The sequence below is a fragment of the Vulpes vulpes genome, chromosome 11 (genome assembly GCF_048418805.1).
Source record: "Vulpes vulpes isolate BD-2025 chromosome 11, VulVul3, whole genome shotgun sequence".
NCBI lineage: Eukaryota > Metazoa > Chordata > Mammalia > Carnivora > Canidae > Vulpes > Vulpes vulpes.
In genome coordinates this window covers 26,434,551-26,459,595 of record NC_132790.1, presented here as the reverse complement: position 1 = coordinate 26,459,595, position 25,045 = coordinate 26,434,551, and the positions used below count along the sequence as shown (strand labels likewise).

The following is a 25,045-nucleotide window of genomic DNA, read 5'->3' as shown; positions in this document are numbered from 1 at the left end:
AGTCACCTATTGCTGAGGAGACTCTCTTCACGTGCCCCCTAAACTCTATTTTGGTGAAAGAAAAAGCCCAGAGAGGAAAACCTGTAGCACTCGAGCACACAACAAGGACACCCAAAGTAGTTTCTGACAATTTAAAATCTTTTTGGTAAACCTCAGTATGGCTAAAACTGTCACTGTCTCTTCCAGTCACTTGGTCAGCTGACTTTACTGAGCACCAACTCTGTGCAAAGTATGAGGGACAGACTGATGAAAGATAATCTTGGGCAGCCCGGGTGGCTCAGAGGTTTAGTGCTGTCTTCAATCCAGGGCGTGATCCTGGAGACCTGGGATCGGGTCCCAGGTCGGGCTCCCTGCATGGAGCCTGCTTCTCCCCCTGCCTGTGTCTCTGCCTCTCTCTCTCTCTTTCTGTTTCTCATAAATAAATGAATAAAATCTTAAAAAAAAAAAAAAAAAAAGATAATCTTGACTCAAGGGGGCAGCCAGTCACTAAAGTCCACCGTACATGTCACAAAAGTGCTATAAGAGGGCAGTAATTATACAGCTAAACTCTCCAAGTGTTTCCTTCTATAAGTTTAACAGTTTTTAGCCTTTACATTTGGGTATCTGATTCAATCTGACTTAATATTTATCATATTTAGTATGAGGTTGGGGTCCAACTTCATTCTTTATTTAGCATGTGGATATCCAGTTGTGATCCCAGCACCTTTTGTGAAGAGACTATTCTTTCCCCAAGAATAGTCTTGGTATCCTTATTGAAAGTCAACTGACATATGGGTTTATATCTGGACTCCCAATTCTGCCCCGCTGATTGATATATCGACCCCTATTTCAGTACCACACTCTTGATTACTGCAGCTTTGCCAGAAATTTTGAAATCAGGAAGTATGAATCCTCTACCCTTGATCTTTTTTAAGATTGTTTTGGCTATTTGGTATCCTCTGTAACTCCAAATGTGAATTTTAGTATCAGCTTGTTCATTTTTGCAAAAAAGGAAATTCCAATTTTAATAGGTATTGTAATGTATCTGCAGAACATGTTGGGGAGGGCAGCCCAGGTGGCTCAGTGGTTTAGTGTCGCCTTCGGCGTGATCCTGGAGTCCTGGGATGGAGTCCCACGTGGGGCTCCCTGCGTGGAGCCTGCTTCTCCCTCTGCCTGTGTCTCTGCCTCTCTCTCTCTCTCTCTCATGAAAAAATAAAATCTTAAAAAAAAAAAAAAAAAAAGAACACATTGGGGAATATTGCCATCTTAACAATGTTAAGTCTTCTAATCCATGAACACAGAAGATCTTTCCCTTCATTTAAGTCTTCAACTATTTCAACAATGTTTTGTAGTTTTCAGTGTATAAGTCTTGCACCTCCTTGGTTAAATTTATTCATAACTATCCTATTCTTTTTGATGCTATTGTAAATAGAATTGCTGTCCTAATTACATTTGCAGATTGCTCATTGCTAATAGTATAGAAATGCAACTGATATTTAGGTGGTGATCTTGTATCCTGTAACTTTGCTAAATTTATGAGCTTTAGTAGTTTTTTCAAAATTCTAACATTACTAGGATTTCCCATGAATAATATCATGTCATCTGTGAATTGAGATAGTTTTACTTCTTCCTTTGCAATCTGGATGCTTTTTATCTCCCAACTTTATGAGATATAATTGACATATAATATTATATAAAGTGTACAATATATTGATCTGATCACTTAAAATATTGTGAAATGATTACTATGGTAGGGTTAACACCTTCATCACCTCACATAATTACCATTTACTTTTTGTGGTGAGATCATTTAACTTCCAAGTATACTTGAAAGCAATTTTCAAGTATATAATATAGTATTGTTAACTATAATCACCGTGCTGTATATAAGATGCCCAGAACATACCACTGAAAAGTGTTTTTTTTTAAGATTTTATTTATTCATGAGAGACAGAAAGAGAGAGAGAGAGAGAGAGAGAGAGAGAGAGAGAGAGAGAGAGAGGGGCAGAGACATAGGCAGAAGGAGTAGGCTCCCCGCAAGGAGCCTGATGTGAGACTCGATCCCTGGCCCTAGGATCGTGCCCTGAGTCAAAGGCAGGCGCTCAACTGCTGAGCCACCAAGGCGTCCCATACAACTGAACCTCTGCACCCTTTGACCAACATCTCCTCATTTCCTCCATCCCCCTGGCAACCACGTTTCTACCCTGTATTTATGAGTTTGGATTTTTTAAGATTCCACACACATAAATGATATCATACAGTATGCATCTTTCTCTCTTATTTCACTTAGCATAATGTCCTAGAGGTCCATCCATGTTGCTGTACTGGCAAAGATTTCCTTCTTCCTCCTAGCTGAATAATATTCCACTGTGTGTGTCTGTATATAGACACCACATTTTCTTGATCTACTCATCCATGGATGGACATTTCAAGTGTTTCCATGGCTTAGCTATTGTGAATAATCTTGCAATTAATATGGTAGTGCATATAGCTCTTGGAGATCCTAATTTCATTCCTTTGGATATATGCCCAGAAGTGGGATTGCTGAATCATACGGTAGCTCTATTTTCATTTTTTGAGGAACTTCCATACTGTTTTCCATAGTGGCTGTACCAGTTTACCTTCCTACCAGCAGTACATAAGGGTTCCCTTTTCTCCCCATCCTTGTCAACACTTATTTATTATTCTGTTGGGGATAGCCATTCTAATATCTCTGTGGTTTTGATTTGCATTTTCCTGATGATTACTGATATTGAGCATCTTTTCATGTACCTATTGCCATTTTTTTTTAGATTTGAGAGAGAGAGAGGGAGAGAACAGAGAACGAGAGAGAGAGAGAGAGAGAGAGAGAGAGAGAGAGCGCACAAGCTGGCGGAGTAGCAGAGGGAGGGAAGAAGGCGGCTCCCCACAGGGCTTGATCCCAGGACCCCAGGATCATGACCTGAGCCAAAGGCAGATGCTCAACCAGCTGAGCTACCCAGGTGTCCTTCTGTTGGCCATTTATATGTCTTCTTTGGAAAAATGTCCGTCAGTTCCTCTGCTGATTTTTTCAATTGGGTTGTTTGAGTTTGTTATTGTTGTCTGGTTTTTTGTTTTGCTACTGAATTATATGAGTTCCTTAAATTTTTTGGATATTAACCCCTTATCTGACAGATGATTGACAAATATCTTCTCCCATCTCTCAGACCACCTTTTCATTCTGTTGATTGTTTCTTTTGCATGATAAAGACTTTTAGTTTGAAGTAGCTACACTTCTTTTTTTCTTTCATTTTTTCTTTCTTCTTCTTTTTTTTTTTTTTTTTTTTTTTTGCTCTTGTTGCTCGTGCTTTTAGTGTCATATCCAAAAAATCATTGCCAAGACCAATATCAAGGAGCTCTTCCCCTTTGTTTTCTTCTAGGAGTTTTACACTTTCAGGTCTCATGTTTAAGTCTTTAATCTATTACAAGTTAGTTTATGTGAGTGGTATAAAATAGGCATCCAATTTCATTCTTCTCAATGTGATTAGCAGGTTTCCCAATATCATTTGTTGAGGAGACTATCCTTTCTCCACTGAGTATTTTTGGCTCTCTTGTCTGCTATTAGCTGACCATACATGCACAGGTTTATTTCAGGGCTCTCAATTCTATTTCATTGGTCTCTGCCTATTTTTATGCCAGTATCATACTGTTTTGATTAATATAGCTTTGTAATATAGTCTGAAGTCAGAGAGTATGATGCCTTCAGCTGTTCTTTCTCAAGATTGTTTTGACTATTTGGGGTCTTCCATGGTTCCATACAAATTTTAAGATTGTTTTTTCTATTTCTGTGAAAAAGGTCATTGGAATATTGATAGGGATTGCATTGATATAGATGGTTTTGGGTAGGACGGATTTTTTTATTATTAATTCCTCTGATCCATAAATATGGGATAGCTCTCTATCTATGTCTCTAATTTCTTTCATCAACATCTTACAGTTTTCAATGTACAGATCTTTCACTTTCCTGGTTAAATTTATTCCCAAGTATTTTATTTTTTTGATTCTATGGTGAATAGGGCTATTTTATTTTATTTTATTTTATTTAATATTTGTTTGAGAGAAAGCAGGGGGAGGAGCCAGAGAAAAATTCTCAGGGAGATTCCTGGCTGAGCATGAAGCCTGACACAGAGCTTCATCTCAGAACCCTAAGATCATGACCTGAGCCAAAATCAAGTGTCAGACGTTTACCTGACTGAGCCACCCAGGTGTTCTCAGGCTGTTTTATTTATTTTTTCAGATATTCTATTGTTAGTTTGTAGAAACATAAGTAATTTCTGTATGCTAACTTTGGATCCAGCAACATTAATGAATTCATTGATTAGCTCTAACAGTTTTTTGTGGTCTTTAGGATTTTCTATATATAAGATCATATCATCTGCAAACAAAGACAATTTTACTTCTTCTTTTCTAATTTGGTGAGAATCTTTGAGTTTGTTTGGTGATCTATGTGCTTCCCAAATATAGATACTCAAACCTCTCCCCAGATTTGAGCAGCTCATACTTTTTTAAATAACCTTTCTACTGCCTTCTCCCTCTCCTCCTCTTCTTTCAGAATTCTAATAGTTCGCAAATTGTTTCTTTTGATAGTATCCCATGAGTCATACTGGCTTTCTTCACTGTTTCTCATCTCTTTTCTTCTGCTTGATCCATTCTGCTGCTGATGTTCTCCACTGGGTTTTTCTTTTCATTCACTGTATTCTTCAGCTGGAGAATTTTTGTTTGGTTCTTTCTTAAGATTTCTCTTTGTTAAACTTCTCTTAAACTTCTTCTTCTTTTTTTTCTTTCTGTACTGTTGTCCTAATTTAGCTGAATTGTCTTTTTGTATTTCCTTGTAGCTCACTGAGCTTCCTGAAAACAGCTGTTTTGAACTCTTTACTGGATATATCAGAGATCTTCATGTCTTTAGGATCCATTACTGAAAAATTATTGCAATCTTTTGATGGTTTCATTATTTACTTTATTTTTCATGTTCTTTGAAGTCTTTTTTTCCTTTTTAGATTTTATTTATTTGACACAGACAGTGAACAAAAACAGGGGGAGCAGCAAGCAGAGGGCGAGAGGGAAAAGCAAGCTCCTCACTGAGAAGGGAGCCCTACATGAAGCTCCATCCCAGGACCCCAGTATCACAATCTGAGCTGAAGGCAGACACCTAACCAATTCAGCCACTCAGGCACCCCTTGTTCCTTGAAGTTTTGCATTGCTGTCTTCACATTTGAAGGAGCAGTCACATCCTCCAGTCTCAAATATCTTCCATCAGCCTTGGTAGGGATTCTGAAGCTTTCTCAGACTTTCTATGGATACACCTGCTCCTTGCTTCTTGCTCCCTCTTGTGGCAGAATTCTTAAGCTTAACAGGTCAAGTGCTGACAGCCACCGTTTTGCTTTTTCCAAGGATGGCACGGAAGCTCAAATTTGCGGTCTCTCCCTTGCCCAGAGTCTGGGTAGCTTTCTACACACACTCATTAGCCATCTATCAATACTCATCCTCATTGCCAATGGTAATATGTACAGGAAGCAGGCCACAGGGTGAAGTGTGAATGAAGTATATGAAGTGCTGGGAGTGCCTGTGAGTCAGGTGGGAGGATCCACAGATGAAGATCTGCTTATTTATTTGAGACATTTCTTCATTTTAAATATAGGGTTTTAAAGCTATACATTTCCCTCTAAGCACAACTTTTACTGCACTCCAACAATTTTATTATGTTGGGTTTTATTTTCATTCCTCTCAAGGTATTTTCTAATTTCTCTTGTGATATCTTTTTTGATCCATTAGGGTTTCTTTAATGTATTGTTTAATATCCACATATTTGTGAATTTTCCAATTTTCCTTCTGTCACTGACTTATAGTTTCATTCTGTTTTGGTCAAAAAAAGATATTCTGTATTATTCCAATCTTTTAAAATTTATTGAGACTTGTTTTGTGGTGTAACATATGGTCTATTCTGGAAAATATTCCATATTTTCCATTCCATATAGTAAAATGTGTGTTCTGCTGTTGTGGGGTAGAGTGCTTTATATATTGTAAGTCTAGTTGGTATACAGTATTGTGCAAGTCTTCTATATCCTTGTATACCTTTCATCTATATATTATATCCCTTATTGAAAGTGGGTATTAAAGTCTCCAACTATTATCATTAAAATGTCTACTATTCCCTTCAATCCTGTCAGTTTTTGCTTCATATATTTTGTGTATCTATTATTAGGTGTACAGGTGTTTACAATGGTTATATCTTTTTTTTTTTTTTAAGTAATCTCCACACCCAACATGGAACTCAAACTCATGACCCAGAGATCAAGAATCACATGCTCTACTGACTGAGTCAGCCAGGTGCCCCTGACAGATATTACATTCCTAATAAATGTAATGATTATATCTTCTTAGTAGGTTGCTTTTTAAAATAATTTTATAATGCTTATCTTGTTTTTTGTAATTTTTGTCCTAAAGTCTACATTTTCTGATATTAGTTTACCTACTCCAGCCAGTTCTCTTTTGGTCACTGTTTGCATAGAATATTTTTTTCTGTACTTTCATTTTCAACCTACATTTGTCTTTGGACCTAAAGGGAGTCTCAGCATATATAGTTGGATTTTTTTTTTCTTTTCTTTTCTTTTTTTTTTTTTTTTTTTTTTTTGAGAGAGAGAGCTCGAGAGGGAGGGGCAGAGGGACAGAGAAAATCCTAAGAAGGCTCCCAACATTCAGTGTGCAGCCTGACATAGGGCTCAATCTCACAACTCTGAGATTGTGACCTGAGCTGAAACCAAGAGTTGGATGCTTAACTGAGCCACCCAGGTGCCCCTATATGAATATTTTTTTAAAAATCCATTCTACTAGGATGCACGAGTGGCTCAGGTGGTTAAGCGTCTGCCTTCAGCTCAGGTCATACTGGGATCAAGCCCTGCATTGGCCACCCTGCTCAGTGGGGAATCTGCTTCTCCCTCTCACTCTGCCTCTCCCCCAGCCTATGTGCTTGCTCTCTCACTCGCTCTCTCTCCCAAATAAATAAAATTTTAAAAATAAATAACCCATTTTACCCATCTCTGTCTCTTATATTGGAGAGTTTAAGTCACTTACATTTAATGTAATTACAATAAAGAAGGACTTAACTTCTGCCATTTTGCTATTTGTTTCTTATATGTCCTATACCTTTTTTGTTCCTCAATTCTCCACTAATGTCTTCTTTTGTGTTAGACATTTTTTGTTCCTCAATTCTCCATTAATGCCTTCTTTTGTGTTAGATATTTCCCAGTATATCATTTTGATTCTCTTCTTATTCCTTTACTAAATATGTTTTAGTTATTTCCTAGTGGTTGCTATGGGGATTATAATTAACACCTTAATTTAAAATAATCTATTTCAAAATTAGTAACAATTTAATTTCAATAGCATACAAAAGCTTTGTTTTATATAACTTTATTCTCTCCTTTTTACACTTATTGTTATATGGACAGCCACAAAAACCATGATGGTAAAAACATCTCATAGCCATAAACATATTATGATTGTAATATTAGTCAAGATAAGAGGCTTCAAAATACTGGCTGAGAATAGTCAAGACCAGTGAACTGGATAATATTCTTAGAGCTGGGAGAACTCAAACAAAATTTTGACTGAAAAATAAGAGAAGTAACTACTCTCATTACATTCATTTCTGTATCCCTGAACCCTAACACATAGTGAATATATTTTATAAGTTTCTTATAAACAAACAAAAATATGTACAGAAACACCTCTCTCCCCCTTAAGAAAAAAAAAAAAGAGGAAACTTCAACATTTATTAGGAATGTAATATCTGTCAGGCACTGAGCCGTTTAAAATATATTGTATCTCCTTTAATACATACAGAAACCCTATGAGATAGGCATTTTACAGACAAAGAACTGAGGTAGGTGATCCTCCAAGGTCACACAGCTGAAGCCAAGGTTTAAACATGTATCTCTATGATTCTAAGGCCTATGCTCTTTCTACCACAGCATATTGATCTTATAGATCTTACAGACCCAGCACATCTAGGGAAGCTCTTTTCCAAACACATAATGAAGTCATAAACAAGAGAAAGCAGCATTGTCTCAAAGGCAACTGGCTTAACATTTCCATTGCCAAGAGACCAGATGGTTTTTGGGATGCAGAGTTAGGCTAAAAATACCCATAACCACAATGAATCTGACTTACAAACAAAGAAAAGGAGGGGCTGCCAGTATAAACATGCAGCTGGAAAACTAGAAGATTTAATGCTTATAAAACACTGCTTAAAGGGTTTTCAAATGGTAATACATGATACAAAACATTAGATAGCTCATGCTCTCAACTGTTCAATCATCACTCTCACATATCCAAACCACATTAGTTTTTTAATTAAACTCTCAGGTCTGGTAGAGCTGAGTTCCACCCAGAAGCTAAAAGCTGGAGAGGAGCCTCCTTTTAGCCCCTAGCCTGTGGGTATGAGCCCTCCCAACCACCACCACATACACACATACTTGAATGAAACCAACAACTTCTTTAGGCCCAGTTGTAGCCACCATGTACCCAGAAATGGGTGAGACTTTGTTACAATCCTTTCTTTATATATAAAGTAAAGTGAGTTTACTTGATCTGAGTTTTATGATCTGAGTTATCCACTTAGTTTACCCTAGTATCCTTTTTTTAAGTGTACAGTTTAATGGTTTTTAATTCACAGTTACTTAACCATTACCACAATTTCAGAACATTTCCATCACCTCATAGAGAAACCTCATGCCCTTTAGCGACCACTCCTAAACTTCCATTTCTCCTTGAGCCCTAAGCAACTACCGATCTACTACCGATCTATATGCCTATTCTGGACACATACCAGTATCTGTTTGGTGATCAACAGGAACACTGTTTACACAACTATATTCTAAAATGACTAGCATAATGCAAAAGGATTTCAGTCCCCTCAGATAGCAGGATAACTGGACAGGTTCTTACTTACCTCTGTTAGAACAAGGCAGGGAATAAATTAAGCAAACAGAAGGAAGACAGTTTTCCCTTGCAAAGGCAGATCATCTCAAGACCAGGCTCCAAGTGCACAGCCTTTAGTCACAGGGTTCTGACAATGGTTTGATGAAAAAGCAAATAGGTTTGGAATAAAGAGAGACCTGAGTTCCAGTTCCATCTCTGTCACTATAATGAGGTGAGAAGCTCTTGGGTGAGTTACTTAACCTCTCTGAACTGCATGTTCTTTAGCTGTAAAATGGAAATAGTACGATACAATTTGTAGGATTCATGTGAGAACTAAATGAGGAATGTAAAGCACTCAACATGACAGGATGGGGGTGCCTGGGTGGCTCAGTGGTTGAACATCTGCCTTTGGCTTAGGTCATGATCCCGGGGTCCTGCGATCAAGTCCCGCATGGAGCTCCCTGCAGGAAGCCTACTTCTCCCTTTGCCTAAGTCTCTGCCTCTCTCTGTCTCATGAATAAATACAATCTTCAAACAAACAAATAAACAAACAAAAAAAAAACATGACAGAATGCACTAGAAAAAAGCTAGTTCTCCTGATGCTACCTACCACTCACCATCCCACCCTCTGAAAACTATCAGCTATTTCTGTCCTGGTATGGCAGAGAAATTGACACCTATGAAAACTGCCATTCTCTTTAAGTTCCACATCATTTCTCCTTGAGCTTGCTTCCCTTTTCAACCAGATTCCACTACTTTTAACAAGATTTGTCCTCTTAACAATGAGTTCATCTGCTTGATTTGCATCAATTCCTTTATCCCTCCCCAACACACACATCCACACATGCCATCACCAAGTCTTGTGGGCTTCCTGTAACTCACTACCTCATCTTTCTCTCATAGTCTCCTCTCTCTCATGGTTACTGCTGGACTACTCCCCTCACACAATGTGCTAAGTCTAAATCTTAGATTTTTATGGAATTTTCCAATTGCCCTCACTGCTTTCTTTTCATGCCATGGCCTCATTTTCTCCACTCTTTAAGCCACTTCTAGGGGCTTCAATTTTAGAGGTCAAAAGAATCTTAAAAACCACCCAGTAAAAAACCCTGACCAGCAGTAGGTAGGCATAACAACCTGCATTTTACATAGATGAGACGGGTGGGGGGGGGGGGTAAAGTGAGTTTACTTGAGCTCACACTGCTACTTCCCTACCAACTCCCTAGACGAGGCTTCCCATCCCCACCTCTCTGGCTTTACCTCCTTTCATCAATTCTAGAGCTGCTTCTCCAATATCATAACACTTGTGTGTCTGTTTGGTATCTGATTCCTGAAAGTATCTGTATTTTCATTTGTTCATTTTCAGGAAGAGGGACAAGTCTGAATATTTAATTTACTCCAACACTCACTGGGAATGCATTTAATATTGCTGAATCTGTCAGTCTTTGCCTCTATCTCCTCAAACACACCTTAAAATAAACACCTTAGGTGTTTTTTGATGTGCCCCATTCGGAACCACAGACTCAGGATTAAAGTACTTGGACATTAGAAAACAAAATAATGTGGTTAATTTCTACTTAATTAAGGCTTAATTATTACTCAGTGGGAAACAGATTTTTCTTTTATAGACTCTATAGAAAGCATCACCATAAGCTATTGTTAATGCATTAGAAGGGTTAAAGCAACTTTATAACATATAAGCCTTACCACTGTGGTCACTAGACTCCCTAAATCCTATCTTAATCCTATGGAATCTAGTCTATAAAACAGCTACCAGCCAGTCAATTCCTCTACAGCTCCCAGAACTCTCCCTCCTATGTTGCAAGTTTGACAATCAATTCTGACAAAACTCCAGTTTAACCTACCCACAGGCACAAGACCTATCATACTCAAATATTCACCAAGTATTTATTGAGCCTCCCCTACAGGCCAGGCACTGTACTGAGCACTGCAACTATAAAGGTGAACAAAATGTTGTCCCTGCTTGCCATGGATTTAAAGTCTAGTGGGAAGATGGCCAGAGGCAGTAGAGGGGTCTATAAGAAGGTGATGGGGGAGGGGATCCCTGGGTGGCTCAGCGGTTTAGCACCTGCCTTCAGCCCAGGGCATGATCCTGGGGTCCCGGGATCGAGTCCCACATCGAGTCCCACATTGGGCTCCCCACTTACAGCCTGCTTCTCCCTCTGCCTTTGTCTCTGCCTTTGTCTGTCTGTCTGTCTGTCTCTCTCTCTCTCTCTCTCTGTCTCTCATGAATAAATAAATAAAATCTTAAAAAAAAAAAAAAAGAAGACGGTGATGGGGGACAAGGGGTAGAGTGGAATGAACTTAGAAACCTCAGTTCTAACTCATATTCCTACTATGTGGCAAATCATATTCTCTCTCCAGGCTTTAGTTTTCTCATCAATAAAACAAAATAATTAGGTAAGATAATACTTAAGATCCTTCTCAGCTCTAAGAGGCTACGTTCTGATCAGCTCCCTGCTCAACAGGAAGTCTGCTTCTCCCTATGCCTCTCCTCAGCCCATTTCCCCTGTTCATGCTTGCTCTCTCTCTCAAATACATAAAAATAAAAGAATATAGCAAGACTGGCAGCAATAGTCACTGAACTTATCATGTGCCAGAAATCTTCGTAGGCGCCATTTACTTAAGATACAACTTTGTATGGAATGACAATACTGAGATTACTTTTTTTTCATTTTTTAAACTAGAAAGAGGATAGATGGTTTAATTATATTCCTTTTTATGATTATGCCCTATTTCCAAGAAGAATCCAAAACGACTTACTGCAAAAATACATAAATACTGAGCCTTAGTGGAGGGTAAAGATCACATTAAGTAATAAATATGGAAAAAGTATACCAAAAGTCTTTTTTTTTTTTTTAATTATAGGCCAGGTTGGAAAGTCATGATGACTGAATTGAAACCCTGTCCTAAATGGGCAAAAGACATGAACAGAAATCTCACAGAGGAAGACACAGACATGTCAAAAAGCACATGAGAAAATGCTCCGCATCACTTGCCATCAGGGAAATACAAATCAAAACGACATTGAGATACTACTTCACACCAGTGAGAATGGGGAAAATTAACAAGGTAGGAAACAACAAATGTTGGAGAGGATGTGGAGAAAGGGGAACCCTCATGCACTGTTGGTGGAAATGTAAACTGGTGCAGCCACTCTGGAAAACTGTGTGGAGGTTCCCAAAGAGTTAAAAATAGATCTGCCCTATGACCCAGTAATTGCCCTGCTGGGGATTTACCCCAAAGATACAGATGCAGTGAAACGCCAGGACACCTGCACCCCGATGCTGATAGCAGCAATGTCCACAATAGCCAAACTGTGGAAGGAGCCTCGGTGTCCAACGAAAGATGAATGGATAAAGGAGATGTGGTCTATGTATACAGTGGAATATTACTCAGCCATTAGAAACGACAAATACCCACCATTTGCTTCGACATGGATGGAACTGGAGGGTATTATGCTGAGTGAAATAAGTCAATCGGAGAAGGACAAACATTATATGGTCTAATTCATTTGGGGAATATAAAAAATAGTGAAAGGGAATAAAGGGGAAAGGAGAAAAATGAGTAGAAAATATCAGAAAGGGAGACATAACATGAGAGATTCCTGAATGGGAAATGAACTAGGGGTGGTGGAAGGGGAGGTGGGCGGGGGATGGGGGTGACTGGGTGGCGGGCACTGAGGGGGGCACTGGATGGGATGAGCACTGGAGGTTATTCTATATGTTGGCAAATTGAACACCAATAAAAAAATTATATTAAAAAAAAAAAAAGAAACCCTGTCCTAATCCTAAACTTCGTGATAGCAAAAGCAAAGAGGAAAATTCAAATGGACACATGGCCTTTTGAAAAGACACTACACTACCTCAATAGAGAAAGTTTTCCAGCCTGAGCTTTTCGAAGAATTTGCAACCAGGTTTTTTGTTTAATTCTAGTGGGGGAAAAATAATAATAATAATTCTAGTGGGGAAGAAGGGAATGAGAAATGAAGGGAAATAAATTTAAACAAACAAGCCAGTTTCTCAATATTTAAAGATAAAACTTTAACTACAATTATATATATTGTTTCAAGTTAATTTTTTTCAATTAACATGTATTTTGTGATTAACTTAGAAATGATCTTGGATTAACTATTACTCTGTTTGCTACTTGAAAGAAGTTTCATTTTCAATAGGACTATAAAATTTTATGAACAGTGCTTTAAAGCCGCCCTCTTTGCTTTTGATTTTTTTCACATAAAAGAGATTGAGCTGTTGGCAAGATTCATAGCCAGAATCGATTAATGGATTCCTTCCAAAATAACCATCCGATCAGACCTAACTCACTCTTACCTCCCATGCCTTTAGGCTTAAAAAAGAAAAGTTAATAAAGCAGGTAAGTAAAACAAATGCAGATTGATTTGATTTAAATACAGTTGTAAAAACTTCCAAAGTTATTACGTATGACCTCTCTTTAGAAAAACAACTTACAGAGAAAACCTCTTCTTTTGTTGTTGCTTAACACATAGAAAGAAATGCATCTGAAACCCCAAAACTATTAAAAATGCTAACACTTTTTTAATGTGGTAAAATATATATAACATAAAAGTTATCATTTTAACTGTTTTAAGTTTATAGTCACACTGTTGTGCAACCATCACCATGTTAATTATTTTTTAATATATTCATAAGCCACATCTCATTGTGTTAGAGCAGGCAGTTATTTAGACTTTAATAGGACACCTGGAGGCCAACCAAGAGGAGGAGGTGTGTCACCGCTCACTACCGCTATCAGGGAGAGTTAGACACCTGCCCTGGCAGGGCTCCAAAAACAAAAGCCACAGAAGCCAGATCAAACCAAACAGACCCAAGACAAAGAAGGCCAGAGACTCTGATCAAGTAAGGGAGAAAATGTAATGAAACCCTGCTCCCAAGAAATACCCTCCCCAAGTAATAAATATTCCATCCTCTAGTTAACGACTGTCAATAAAAGACAGAAACCCAATCCCCAGGGTGTGCAGCAATCCCTGAGCTTGCCTGCTTTCACAACTCAAGAGTGGACTCTCACTTTCATAAACTCTCCTACTTGCACCACTCAACTGTTGTGTCTAGTCTATCCTTGAATTCTTTCTTGCAAGGAGACCAAGAGCCTTCAGTGACATCTTTGAGATGGGCTGCGTTGAGGCCTCAGGGCCAAGGGTCTCCTCAGTCCACCTGGCAACAATTTTAGCACTAACAAGTCCATATTGTTTTTCTAAGTATCCTTTGGAACTGAAATTTAAATATTTTCTTATCTAAGGAAAAAGCATGTTGACTAAATAAGAGAGGCAAATCATAGTATTAACCATAATCGATTTTCCAGTCTAAGGTTTCCATGACATCAGTAAACTATGTCTTAAAAAGATAAGCCTACCAACCAAATCCAATGAATTGTTTTCATAACTATACTAATAACTGAACTCAGTCCACAGCCTTGGATATTTGGAAAGAAGGAATGCTGAAATCCAGAAATGTGTAAGACAAATTGCAAACACTCCTTAATAGTAAAATGTTAAGTGAAGCTTTTCCTTTAAATTAGTCCCATTGTATGGCTTGGAGATATAGAGTAAAGCCAATAGTGAGCCAAGGGGCAGGAAAAGAGGATATATTACATAGATTCCAGAGCCACACATAATCAAAAGCAAACCATGGGGCGCCTAGGTGGCGCAGTCAGTTGGGCATCTGACTCTTGGTTTTGGCTTAGGTCTTGTGATCTCAGGGTCATGGGATGGAGCCCCAGCATCAGACTCTGTGCTCAGCACAGAGTCTGGTTGAGATTCTCTCTCCCTCTCCCACTGTCCCTCCTGCTCGGGCTCTCTCTCTCAAACAAATAAATAAATCTTTTTTAAAAAAAATTTAATTTTAATTTTAAAAGCTACATTTTTACCCGTTAGAGAAGAATTTTCTAAGTACCTTGCTAGGCATTTCTAAGTAATGACACATTTACTTGCTACCTCTTTTAAAAGAATGAATTACAAGTAGAGACTAGAATTGGTGATAACTAATTGGGGTAATTTGGCCTTGGCATTATACATTTGGATTTTTTAAAAAAAATTCTTTTTCCTAAGTGACTTCAAATTATATTAATTAACTAATCACAGACTACCTAAAAGCAACATTTATTTGTTTTAGGGAATATTTATTGTGGCTTAATTGAATGAATGATATGATCTTTGTCTCTCTTCAGCAGACCTCTCTTATAAACATTAAAATATGCCTGCTCGGGATCCCTGGGTGGCGCAGTGGTTTAGCGCCTGCCTTTGGCCCAGGGCGCGATCCTGGAGACCCGGGATCGCATCCCACGTCGGGCTCCCGGTGCATGGAGCCTGCTTCTCCCTCTGCCTATGTCTCTGCCTCTCTCTCTCTCTCTCTGTGATGACTATCATAAATAAATAAAAATTTAAAAAAAAAAAAATTTTAAAAAAAAATATGCCTGCTATAAATGGGGGGAAATCCATATATACAATCAGCGCTGAAAAATTCTTAGTTAAGTAATCTTGAAACTTTTAACTTTAGAGGGCATCTGCAGTTCAAGCTCATATGCACGATGTAAGAGTTTGATCTTTTCCATAAATGGAAAGTACACTGGCTTACATCTTACTTATTGAGTTCTGATTGCATCAATCAAACCTAAGTGGCTACAATACAGTGACCACTAAACAAATGTCATATGAATGAATAAATACTCTAGGAAAGAGCCTTCCTGGAAGAAGGAGTTACCATTACCTAGAGAAGGGGAGGCATTTAAGGGAAAGTGGGGAGTTAGTGAATTTTACTTTCAGAAACAACAGGAAAATCAGACTGTTCCAAAACAACACATACAAAAAAGATTCAGATATAAAAACTACATCAGGGATCATAATAGTTCATACTTTATAACATTCTTAAAGTTGGTAGTTCTTTTGGGTCATATTTATTAGTGATTAGCAATAAAAAGCCTTAAAATAAAAGAATAAAATAAATAGGTATATGTCCACAGGGACAGAAAGAAAGAGAGATTTACTTCATAGTGCTACTAGGAAGGAGAGGAACCGTAGATATAAGGGTGAGCAATGCCAGCTTTAACCAGACAACAAAATCGCATAAGATTATATCTTTTTGTTTTATATTAAAACAGAAAGCATGGCACTTAACTGTTCATAAAATGTCTGCTAAATGAATGATTCCTTCCTACCACCCCTCCTCCATTTCTTCTTCCCTTCCATTTATGTATCCCTTCTTTCCTTCCCTCTCTCCTTCTCTTTTTCCTTCCATCATCCAATTCCTCCCTTCTTTCCTCCTATAGCCTGTGAAGTCTAAAGGATCAAGAGATTCCTTAACAAGTGTCTTAAAAACTTTTCAGTTTGCTGTCTTAGAACCTATTCGAGATATATTTTAGTTCTTTCTAGGCATGGAACATAAAATGAACTCTGGCCTTAGTAGAACTTTCTACTAAGAGAGAAAAGGCCACGGAGAGGAGAGAATCCCATGGATATCAATAGCAGAAGCTGTCTTTGTCCTTCGCTCCCAGGATAGAAAGATCACACTCTGCAGCTCAGAAATTAGCATAATCCTACTTCAAGGACACCAGAAATAGGTAAAAATTACTTTTAGATCAGTCCCTTGTTCCTAATGGATATATGAAAACCAATTCCCACATCATTCCCCCACACACCTCCCCACAAAGTGGCTGCAACAAATACTTTTGCTCCCCCCAGGCCCTTTAGTCTCATACTCCAAAACGAAAGAACCTGAACTGAATTCAGTATCAGTCTCTTACCCTGCCAGGAAAGCTAAGGAGTAGGAGTTGTTCTTGGAAACAAATGCTGAGCGATGCGTCTGCGTCATCTTGCCTCGGGAAGGTTCTTCATTCTCTGAATCTGAGAGGCGTGCAGGACACTGGTAGGAGACAAGAGAAACAACACTGTCTATTTGGTGTGCCCATGGAATCTCCCATAGCTATTGTTTCACAGCTATTATAGGTCATTTCTCTCTGAGCACCCATGTTTCTAACTGCCTTTTGGAGATCCCAATATGAGTATCTCAAACATAGCTCAAACTTGATATATCCAAAATTCAATTCACTATTTTCTTCTCTAAGCCCTGCTATCAATCCAGCTAGAAGCCTCAATGTCATCTCTTGACTCTTCCCTTTCCATTTCCTCAAAGTCATAATAACACTGTATGGAGGTTTTGAATACACACAATATTTTGCGATATTATATTAATGCTTAATATCAAGCCCAAAGAAGAGATTATTTGTCTTCTACAGGTGGCAAACTGAGGCTCAGAATAGTTAATTTGCCTAGGACTGTAGAGTTAATAAGTAGCAAACACCAGTACTTAAATCCAGAGTGTCCGTCTCCAAGCTGCCTCCATGCTAGTTCCACCCCATTCTACTCCTAAAATGTCTTTCAGATCTAACTCTTCCCATGTATACTCACTGTCAATGCCTTTCCTTAGAGTCTCATCCTCTTTCGCCTGGACTGTTGCAATAAACTACTTACTGGTCTTGCTCTCTTTAGCCTTTCTTCCCTCTATTCCTACCATACTATCAAGCACACAGATATAAGCCTATTACTCCCCAGCTTAATTGCTGGTGACTTCAGGATAAGAAACACCTCAGCATGATACAATAATCTTCATAAACTAGACCCACCTTCTTTCATAATTTTACTCTCATCAGTTTCCCACAAAGGAAACTCCTTGAGCTCTAACACAAATTACTCTCTACTCTACATGTACCATCATAGCCTTTCAAAGTCTACTCTCCTGGACATGCTATTCCCTTTGCCTAAAACCCCTATTCCATATTCTCTGCCTAAAAAGTACTCATTGGCCCTTCAGGAGCAACCTTTTTTGTGTATTTTTTTATTGGGGTTCGATTTGCCAATGGATTTACCTCAAAGATACAGATGCAGTGAAACGGCAGGACACCTGCACCCCAATGTTTATACCAGCAATGTCCATCCACAATAGCCAAACTGTGGAAGGAGCCTCAGTGTCCAGTGAAAGATGAATGGATAAGGAAGATGTGGTCTATATACACAATGGAATATTACTCAGCCATTAGAAATGACAAATACCCCCCATTTGCTTCAACGTGGATAGGACTGGAGGGTATTATCCTTCAGGGGCATCTTAAATGCCACTTTCTCTGCAAGGGCTTCTAAATATCCCCAGAGTCAACTTTTTCCATCTTGTGAATACTCATTCAGTTACCTTCATTTTATTTTAGATATTCTTTTTTGAGTCTTTCAATTTACATTTGAAGTTTCTTTATATGCACTTAGAAAAGAAGTCTCAAAGGATAGTTACCAAAATGTTCATAACGGTTATCTCTAAGTTGTTGGATGATGAGCAATTTTTCACCTTTTCTTTGCTATGTCTCTAACTATTATATCAAATTATTTTCTAACAATTCACACTCTTATTGATATTAACTGTACCATAACAAATCATAGTGAGTTGTCATATCCATTTTATTTCCACTCCAAACTAATAACAAGAGATGGTAATAACTTCTTCTAGAGTAAGTACTTTCCTTCCTCCATTTGAATTCAACTTGATTAACATGTATTAAACACCTGTGATATACACGATACTGTGGGAGATTTTAAATAGCTAAGACACATTTCCCTTACTCAACCAACTCTAAAATCTAGCAGAGAAACACAAATATGCAACCATAACATCAGGAAGAGTAAAATAAATCCTGTAAAACCTACAAAGTTGGAAGGGGATAGAGTAAATAATAGGAATGAAGAAATAAGTAAGGAATCCCTATGGGTTCCAGGAAGGTGACAGCTTTTGAACTGGACATGGACAGATGAATAGCCTTTCAACAGGTAAGCAGGGTGACATTTCAATTAGATGAAAATGCAAGAGCAAAGACTCTAAGGAGGAAAAGCATAAAGTTATATATTTGCGGGGAAGCAAATAGCTCTGTTCTCTAGGATCCTGGGGTATGAGCAACGATGGGAAGATCAGTTAGAACAATACTAAAGAAATGAATGTTGGGGTTAAGAATTCTAGTTTAATCCCATAGGAAATGGGGAATTACCAAGTCTTTTGGGGCAGGAAAGTAAAATGATTACTTCGAGGCAGGAAAGTAAAATGATTAGTTCGAACTCTAATCATAATGCTCTCTATATAAAATACAATCCTTCAGCTCGCTTTCCACTGAGTCTCTCTCTGAGCCTCTCTTTGGTCCTGATTCATATGTAGTCTTGGCTGAACTAAATGAAATTATTTTTCCAATACCAAAAACCCTTAAACACATATTTTTTTTTTTAAGATTTTATTTATTCATTCATGATAGTCACAGAGAGAGAGAGAGAGAGGCAGAGACACAGGCAGAGGGAGAAGCAGGCTCCATGCAGGGAGCCCGACGTGGGATTCGATCCCGGGTCTCCAGGATTGCGCCCTGGGCCAAAGGCAGGCGCCAAACCGCTGCGCCACCCAGGGATCCCCCTTAAACACATATTTAAGGCAAAATCAGAGCCATTTAAAAGTCCCCAAAAAGACAAAAGCAAACAGAGAAAGAGGCAAAATCACAAAAATCTAAAACTTTCAGTGTTCATAAGGACAGATTTTATTCAATCTGTTTTTGCATATAAAATTTTGTGAAACTTGGGGCACCTGGGTGGCTCAGTGGTTGAGCATCTGCCTTTGGCTCAGGTCGTGATCCTGGAGTCCTGGGATTGAGTCCTGCATCAGGCTCCCCACAGAGAGCCTGCTTCTCCCTCTGCCTCTGTCTCTGAGTCTCTTTCTGTGTCTCTCATGAGTAAATAAAATCTTTAAAAAAAAAAAAAATTGTGAAACTGGCTATTATCAAAGAAAAAAAAGTCTGAGGATTTATACTTCCTGATTTCTTTTAAAATTACAATTACATTACAATCCTTTTAAAATTACAAAATGTAGTTGATTTCTATGTCAAAGCTGGTGGTGGCAAAAGAAAAAGTAATTAGAGCAATTTCCTGGCCTTGACATGAATTAATACTAAAGATCATTTCCTGGAGGAAACCTGGATCTGGCAAGGCTAAAAACAGCAGGTTCTTTCTATCAAAGGACCACAGTGAAGGGAAAGCTCTCTTTGTCAAGATCAGTTTGTCCTAAAGAGAAAGGTCCTTCTGGGCCATTTTGCCTAACGGCTCTAAAGGACAGTCCTGTTGGGAGGGAAGAGGCAGAGCTGCAGTTTAGAGATTACAAACCATAGTTGGGCCTATTAGTCAGACAACATACCGTATGCACAAGACTATCATATGTTACTCTCTTGCCTTCCTAGCTTAACTGCATGCTCTTCAGTCTTTTTCCTTTTGTAGTTCCCAATGAACAGAGCAGTTAAGAGTACATAAGCATTTCATGTTTGTTAAACTGAATCTTTTAGAAGGGTGAAACCCTCCAAAATGCAAGGGATTACTTTTATTTTTTTTATTTTTTTTCAAGTGATTACTTTTAATAAGAATTAAATACAATGATTATTTTTATTATAACTGGGATCAAAAATGCACATGCATGTTGACAGCAGCAAATACCATCCAATTCAAGAAAGCTTAAATAATTTCATTTCCTGAAGTTCAGGAAAAATGCCTTTGCAAAGAGTAAAGCAAAAGCACAGTGAATTAAGTAACCTGGCCCAAAGTGCACAGTTACAAGGCTGGGACTGGTTTAAGAGGCAGACTCCTGGAACAGAGATGTTGTTTTCCACTATTCTATGTTGTCTGTCTTATATATAAAACTTTATTAATCCCAGATAATTAGAAAGTTCACCCAAAATACTAACAAGTTTAAATCACAAACTATTTTAAAAGATTATGACTCTAAAGATATCTTAAGTACACATAACAAGCAACAGAAAATGTCTGATCCAATACAAGGTATTAAAGAAAAAAAAACTCAATTAAAATTATCCATTTGAGCATCCAGTGGGCCTTCCAAAAGTGCTCTCTTATATACATTACATATAACACTTACAATCTTTTCCAGTAATTTGCTTGGTAAATAAGTAATGAAAAAAATTCAGGCAAGATTTGGCAAGATTAGAAGTCTAATTCAGGTTAGTTTAAACTAAGAAATATAATATTGACACCTATCTATTGACACCTAGCACTGTGCTGCTTAAGGCAGTTAAAAGAATAAAGGGAAATCAAATACAAGCTTTAAGGAAACCTACTTGAGGATATAAGATGTAAAAAACTCAAACATCAAATAACACAAGTCAAAATGACAACATATGTATAAAATTTCCACAAGTAGTGTTCTACACTAGGTATTCCCACTCAGTCACCTTTTCCCTCCAACTGTTCCTTTACTCTTTCCACCCAAGTCTATTGTCCCATTTGTGAATCATTTTCTCCAGCTCTCATCTGGATGCTAAGTTCTTCACTACACTTAAGACTACACAGTCAGTGACTGTTACTGGTTTCATAGCTCACCAACATAAATTTTTATATCCATGTCACCTGTGCTAATGACTGATTTAAGCCAGATGTCCAACAAAACGATGATCTACTTACATGTTCCAGATCTGTCTTCAGTACTAATGGCTCATCTCTCTTTTTCTGGTCATCCATTTTCCTTTTGCCTGTTTCCGTATCCTCTGATAACAGCTTGTGGATTTGATCTTCAGAGGTTTTCTCCTCTTGTAACTTTTCCTCTCTCAGCTAAAAATACAAATCACACCAGAAAGAAGAGTTTTAGGCAACAGCAGACTTCAAAACATCTTTTACTCAGTAGTCTATCAGAACAAACAGATCACACGGCAGTTTATTTTTCTTATTAGATACAAAGCCCTCTTAACTTTTAATTACTTTTTAATGCTTTTACTTGGCTCTTCCTGTACATATGCTGCAAGGCTTAATATTTAAATGCTCTGCATTCTTGAGCAGTATAAAATGATAAAAGTTATGTTAATATACATAATCAAAAAATAAGATTTATTCACTGAGCCAAAAAAGGCTGAACCTAAACTTTCCTTATTCCCATAAACCAGATATAGTTGCATTAAGTCAGGCAAAGAGCCAAGATGTAAGCCACGAAAGGCCAAGAAGCTGAGTTAGGCAAGACAGGTCCTCATCCTATAGCCAACTGAAAAAAATATTACAGTTCTAATGTTCTGCAATTTATGCTATTATCTTGTGGTCCAGAGGGTGGGTTAAAATACATGGTTTGACCATACGCTACACAAAAGGGCATGTCATTTCTAGAATATAGAGAGGCAGAGCAGCAAAAAGAGAACCAGTTTTAGCATTGTAAGAATTGCTATCACTTATTGTGTCAGGTGCTGAGCTAAGCACTAACCATACATTATCCCATTTGAGAAAAGTAAGTTTTTGGAATTAGGTAATGTGTTCAAATTCACAGAGCCACAGAAATCAAATCTAGGCTTATCTCAGTAGTTCTCACCCGAAGATGATTTTACTTCCCAAGTACATCTAACAATGACTGAAGACGCCTTTGGTTGTCACAACTGAGGGCATGGGTATGTATACTACTGTCAGACAGTAGGTGGTGGCCAGGGATTGCTACTAAACCTCCTAAATTCAACAACAACAACAGAGACACACACACAGATGTTGCTATTTTTTAAAAAACCATTACATTTCCTATTTTATATATTTAGCGTCATTTTGTTTAGTGCTTACTAGCATTTACATACTATGCCCTCTGGTCTTTTTAGTGTTTTAAAATGTATCTTCCTGCCCCTAATACTGTTTATTGCTGCTCTCAAAATTTTTGACAATGAACTTTAACAACAACTATGGCTGGTGAAACCACCTTGCCATTGCAACGTTGAGTCTCTAACACACTATAATCTTATCACAGCTAAAAATTAACAAAATTGAAAAACCCATATATGCATTTAAATCTTCACATGAGGGCAGCCCGGGTGGCTTAGCGGTTTGGCGCTGCCTTCGGTCTGGGGTGTGGTCCTGGGGACCCAGGATCGAGTCCCGCATCGGGCTCCCTGCGTGGGGCCTGCTTCTCCCTCGGCCTGTGTCTCTGCCTCTCACTTTGTGTCTCTCATTAATTAATAAATAAATAAATAAATAAATAAATAAATAAATAAATAAAATATTTAAAAAATAAATATATCTTCACATGAATCATGTTTGTGTCTTCTCTATACTAGGTTCTGCAGAAGTTTTGTTTTGGGTTTTTTTTGTCCTTTTTGATAGTTTTTAATAAGGACTTGAAAACTTGGTCCCTAAGAAAGAGGTTTCATATTCAAGGAAAATGCCTCAGGGAGTGTCCAAAAATAGCACATAAACTTGAAAAAGCTGCACTGTACTGAATTCTTTTTTGTGCCAGGCACTACGTTTATAGAGCTATCCTCACTTAAACATTAAGGGTTCTGTGTATATCCATCATTATCATTTTATAGACACAAAAATTAACACTCAGCAGCTAAAAGTCACAGAGATTGAATACTAAAGGGCTTTGATTTTAAAGCAAACCACTGGCTTCAGATACCAGGGCTTCACAAACTCAGCTACCTTTGGGCCACATGATTCTTTGCTATGGGGGAGCTGAACAGAGTCTGAGAAGAAGCTCATGCATTAATATCTTATTTGGGAGCAGGAGTTGAGGACAGAGTAACACAACGAGGTAAAAAGCCAATAAAAGTGGTGTGACAGTCCAGTAATTGGCTACAGAGGACAATATGAGAAACTACATGAAATGCATCTCAAGACTGAGTCTGAGGTGAGAAAAAGGGAAGCACAAATCTACTGACTCCTCTGATGAAAGTTTGCTTCACAGGGTGTTAAATACCCTTCACACTGGCTTGTACAACTTGAGGAAGTTCCTATGGTAGGCACTGCCACCGCACTAATAGAGAAGCCCTAATGCTAACAGCAAGAGGCAGGCAGTAGGAGCTAAATAAGATCTCAGGCTGCACCAAAGTGAAGCTGCCCACTATTATAAGTGGAATGATTTTTACTGCTTTCATTCTTAGATGCTAATTATTAGAGAAAAACTATTGACTTCTGTACATTCATCTCATACCCAGTCACACTACCAAGAAATCCCAGGTAATTTTTTCCTGAAGATAACATGTTTTCACTAGTTTTGGTTTTTTTTTTTTAAGATGTTATTTATTTATTTGAGACAGAGAGTGCGTGAGCGTGCACAAGTGTGGTGGAGAGCAGAGGAATGATAAGACTCCCTGCTGAGCAGGGAGCCTGCCTCGAGGGCTCAATACCAGGAACCTGATGCTGATATCATGACCTGAGCCAAAGTCAGCCATGTAACCAACTGAGCCACTCAGGTGTCCCCTTCACTAGTTTTGAAGTGAAGGGGGCACCAAAATTTGTTTATCCACTCAAGAGTTGGACATTTGTGCTGTATTTAGTTTGGGGATATTATGAATAAAGCTGCTAAAAACATTTATGTCTTTTTGTGGACAGATGTTTTATTTTGCTTGGCTAAACAGCTACAAGTGGAATTGCTGGGTCATATAGTAAGTATATGTTTAAAATTATAAAGCAATTGTCAAAATGTTTCCCATCATGGTCATACAATTTTATACTCCCACTGGCAATGCATGAGAGTTTTAGCTGATTCACAGTCTCATATTTATTCTCACTCTTGGATTGTTAGCCTTTTAATTTTAGCCATCCTAGAGGATTTAGGGGCTATCCCATTGTGGCCTTAATAACAATTTCCCTGCTAGCTAATTATGTTGAGCATTTTTTCATGTGCTTAGAAGTATATCTTCTTTTGTGAACTGTCTAGTCAAACTTTTCACTCTTTTTTTTTTTTTTTTTTTTTTTTTACCTTATTACTTGGTAGGTGCAAGAGTTCTTTACAAATTCTGGACATAAGTCCATTGTTAGAGACACATTTTGAGACTGTTTTCTCACACTTGTTTTGGCTGTTTATTTCCCTAATTAATAAGTGAAAAATTTTAACTCTGATAAAGTCCAATGTACCAATTTTTTCTTCTGTGATTAGGATTTTTTGTGTTCCTGTCTAGAAGATCTTTGCCTACCCTAAGGTCAAAAATTATTTTTCTTCTATGTTTTCTTCTGCATAGTTTTAGCTTTTAAATTTAGTCTATGACCTGTTTTGAACTAATTTTCTATATACTGTATAGAGATCAAGATTCACTT

General features: G+C 37.9%; 1 protein-coding gene across 1 annotated transcript in view; it reads right to left on the bottom strand.

Annotated features, from left to right (window-relative positions):
• Positions 1-25,045, bottom strand: part of RNF169 (ring finger protein 169) — an 80,731-nt gene that overhangs the window by 7,638 nt on the left and 48,048 nt on the right. The window contains exons 3-4 of the mRNA XM_026010618.2: positions 21,449-21,595; positions 16,711-16,829 (exon numbers count right to left, since the gene is read on the bottom strand). Of these exons, the coding sequence (XP_025866403.2) occupies positions 16,711-16,829; positions 21,449-21,595 (266 nt within the window). The remainder of the gene's footprint in view (positions 1-16,710; positions 16,830-21,448; positions 21,596-25,045) is intronic.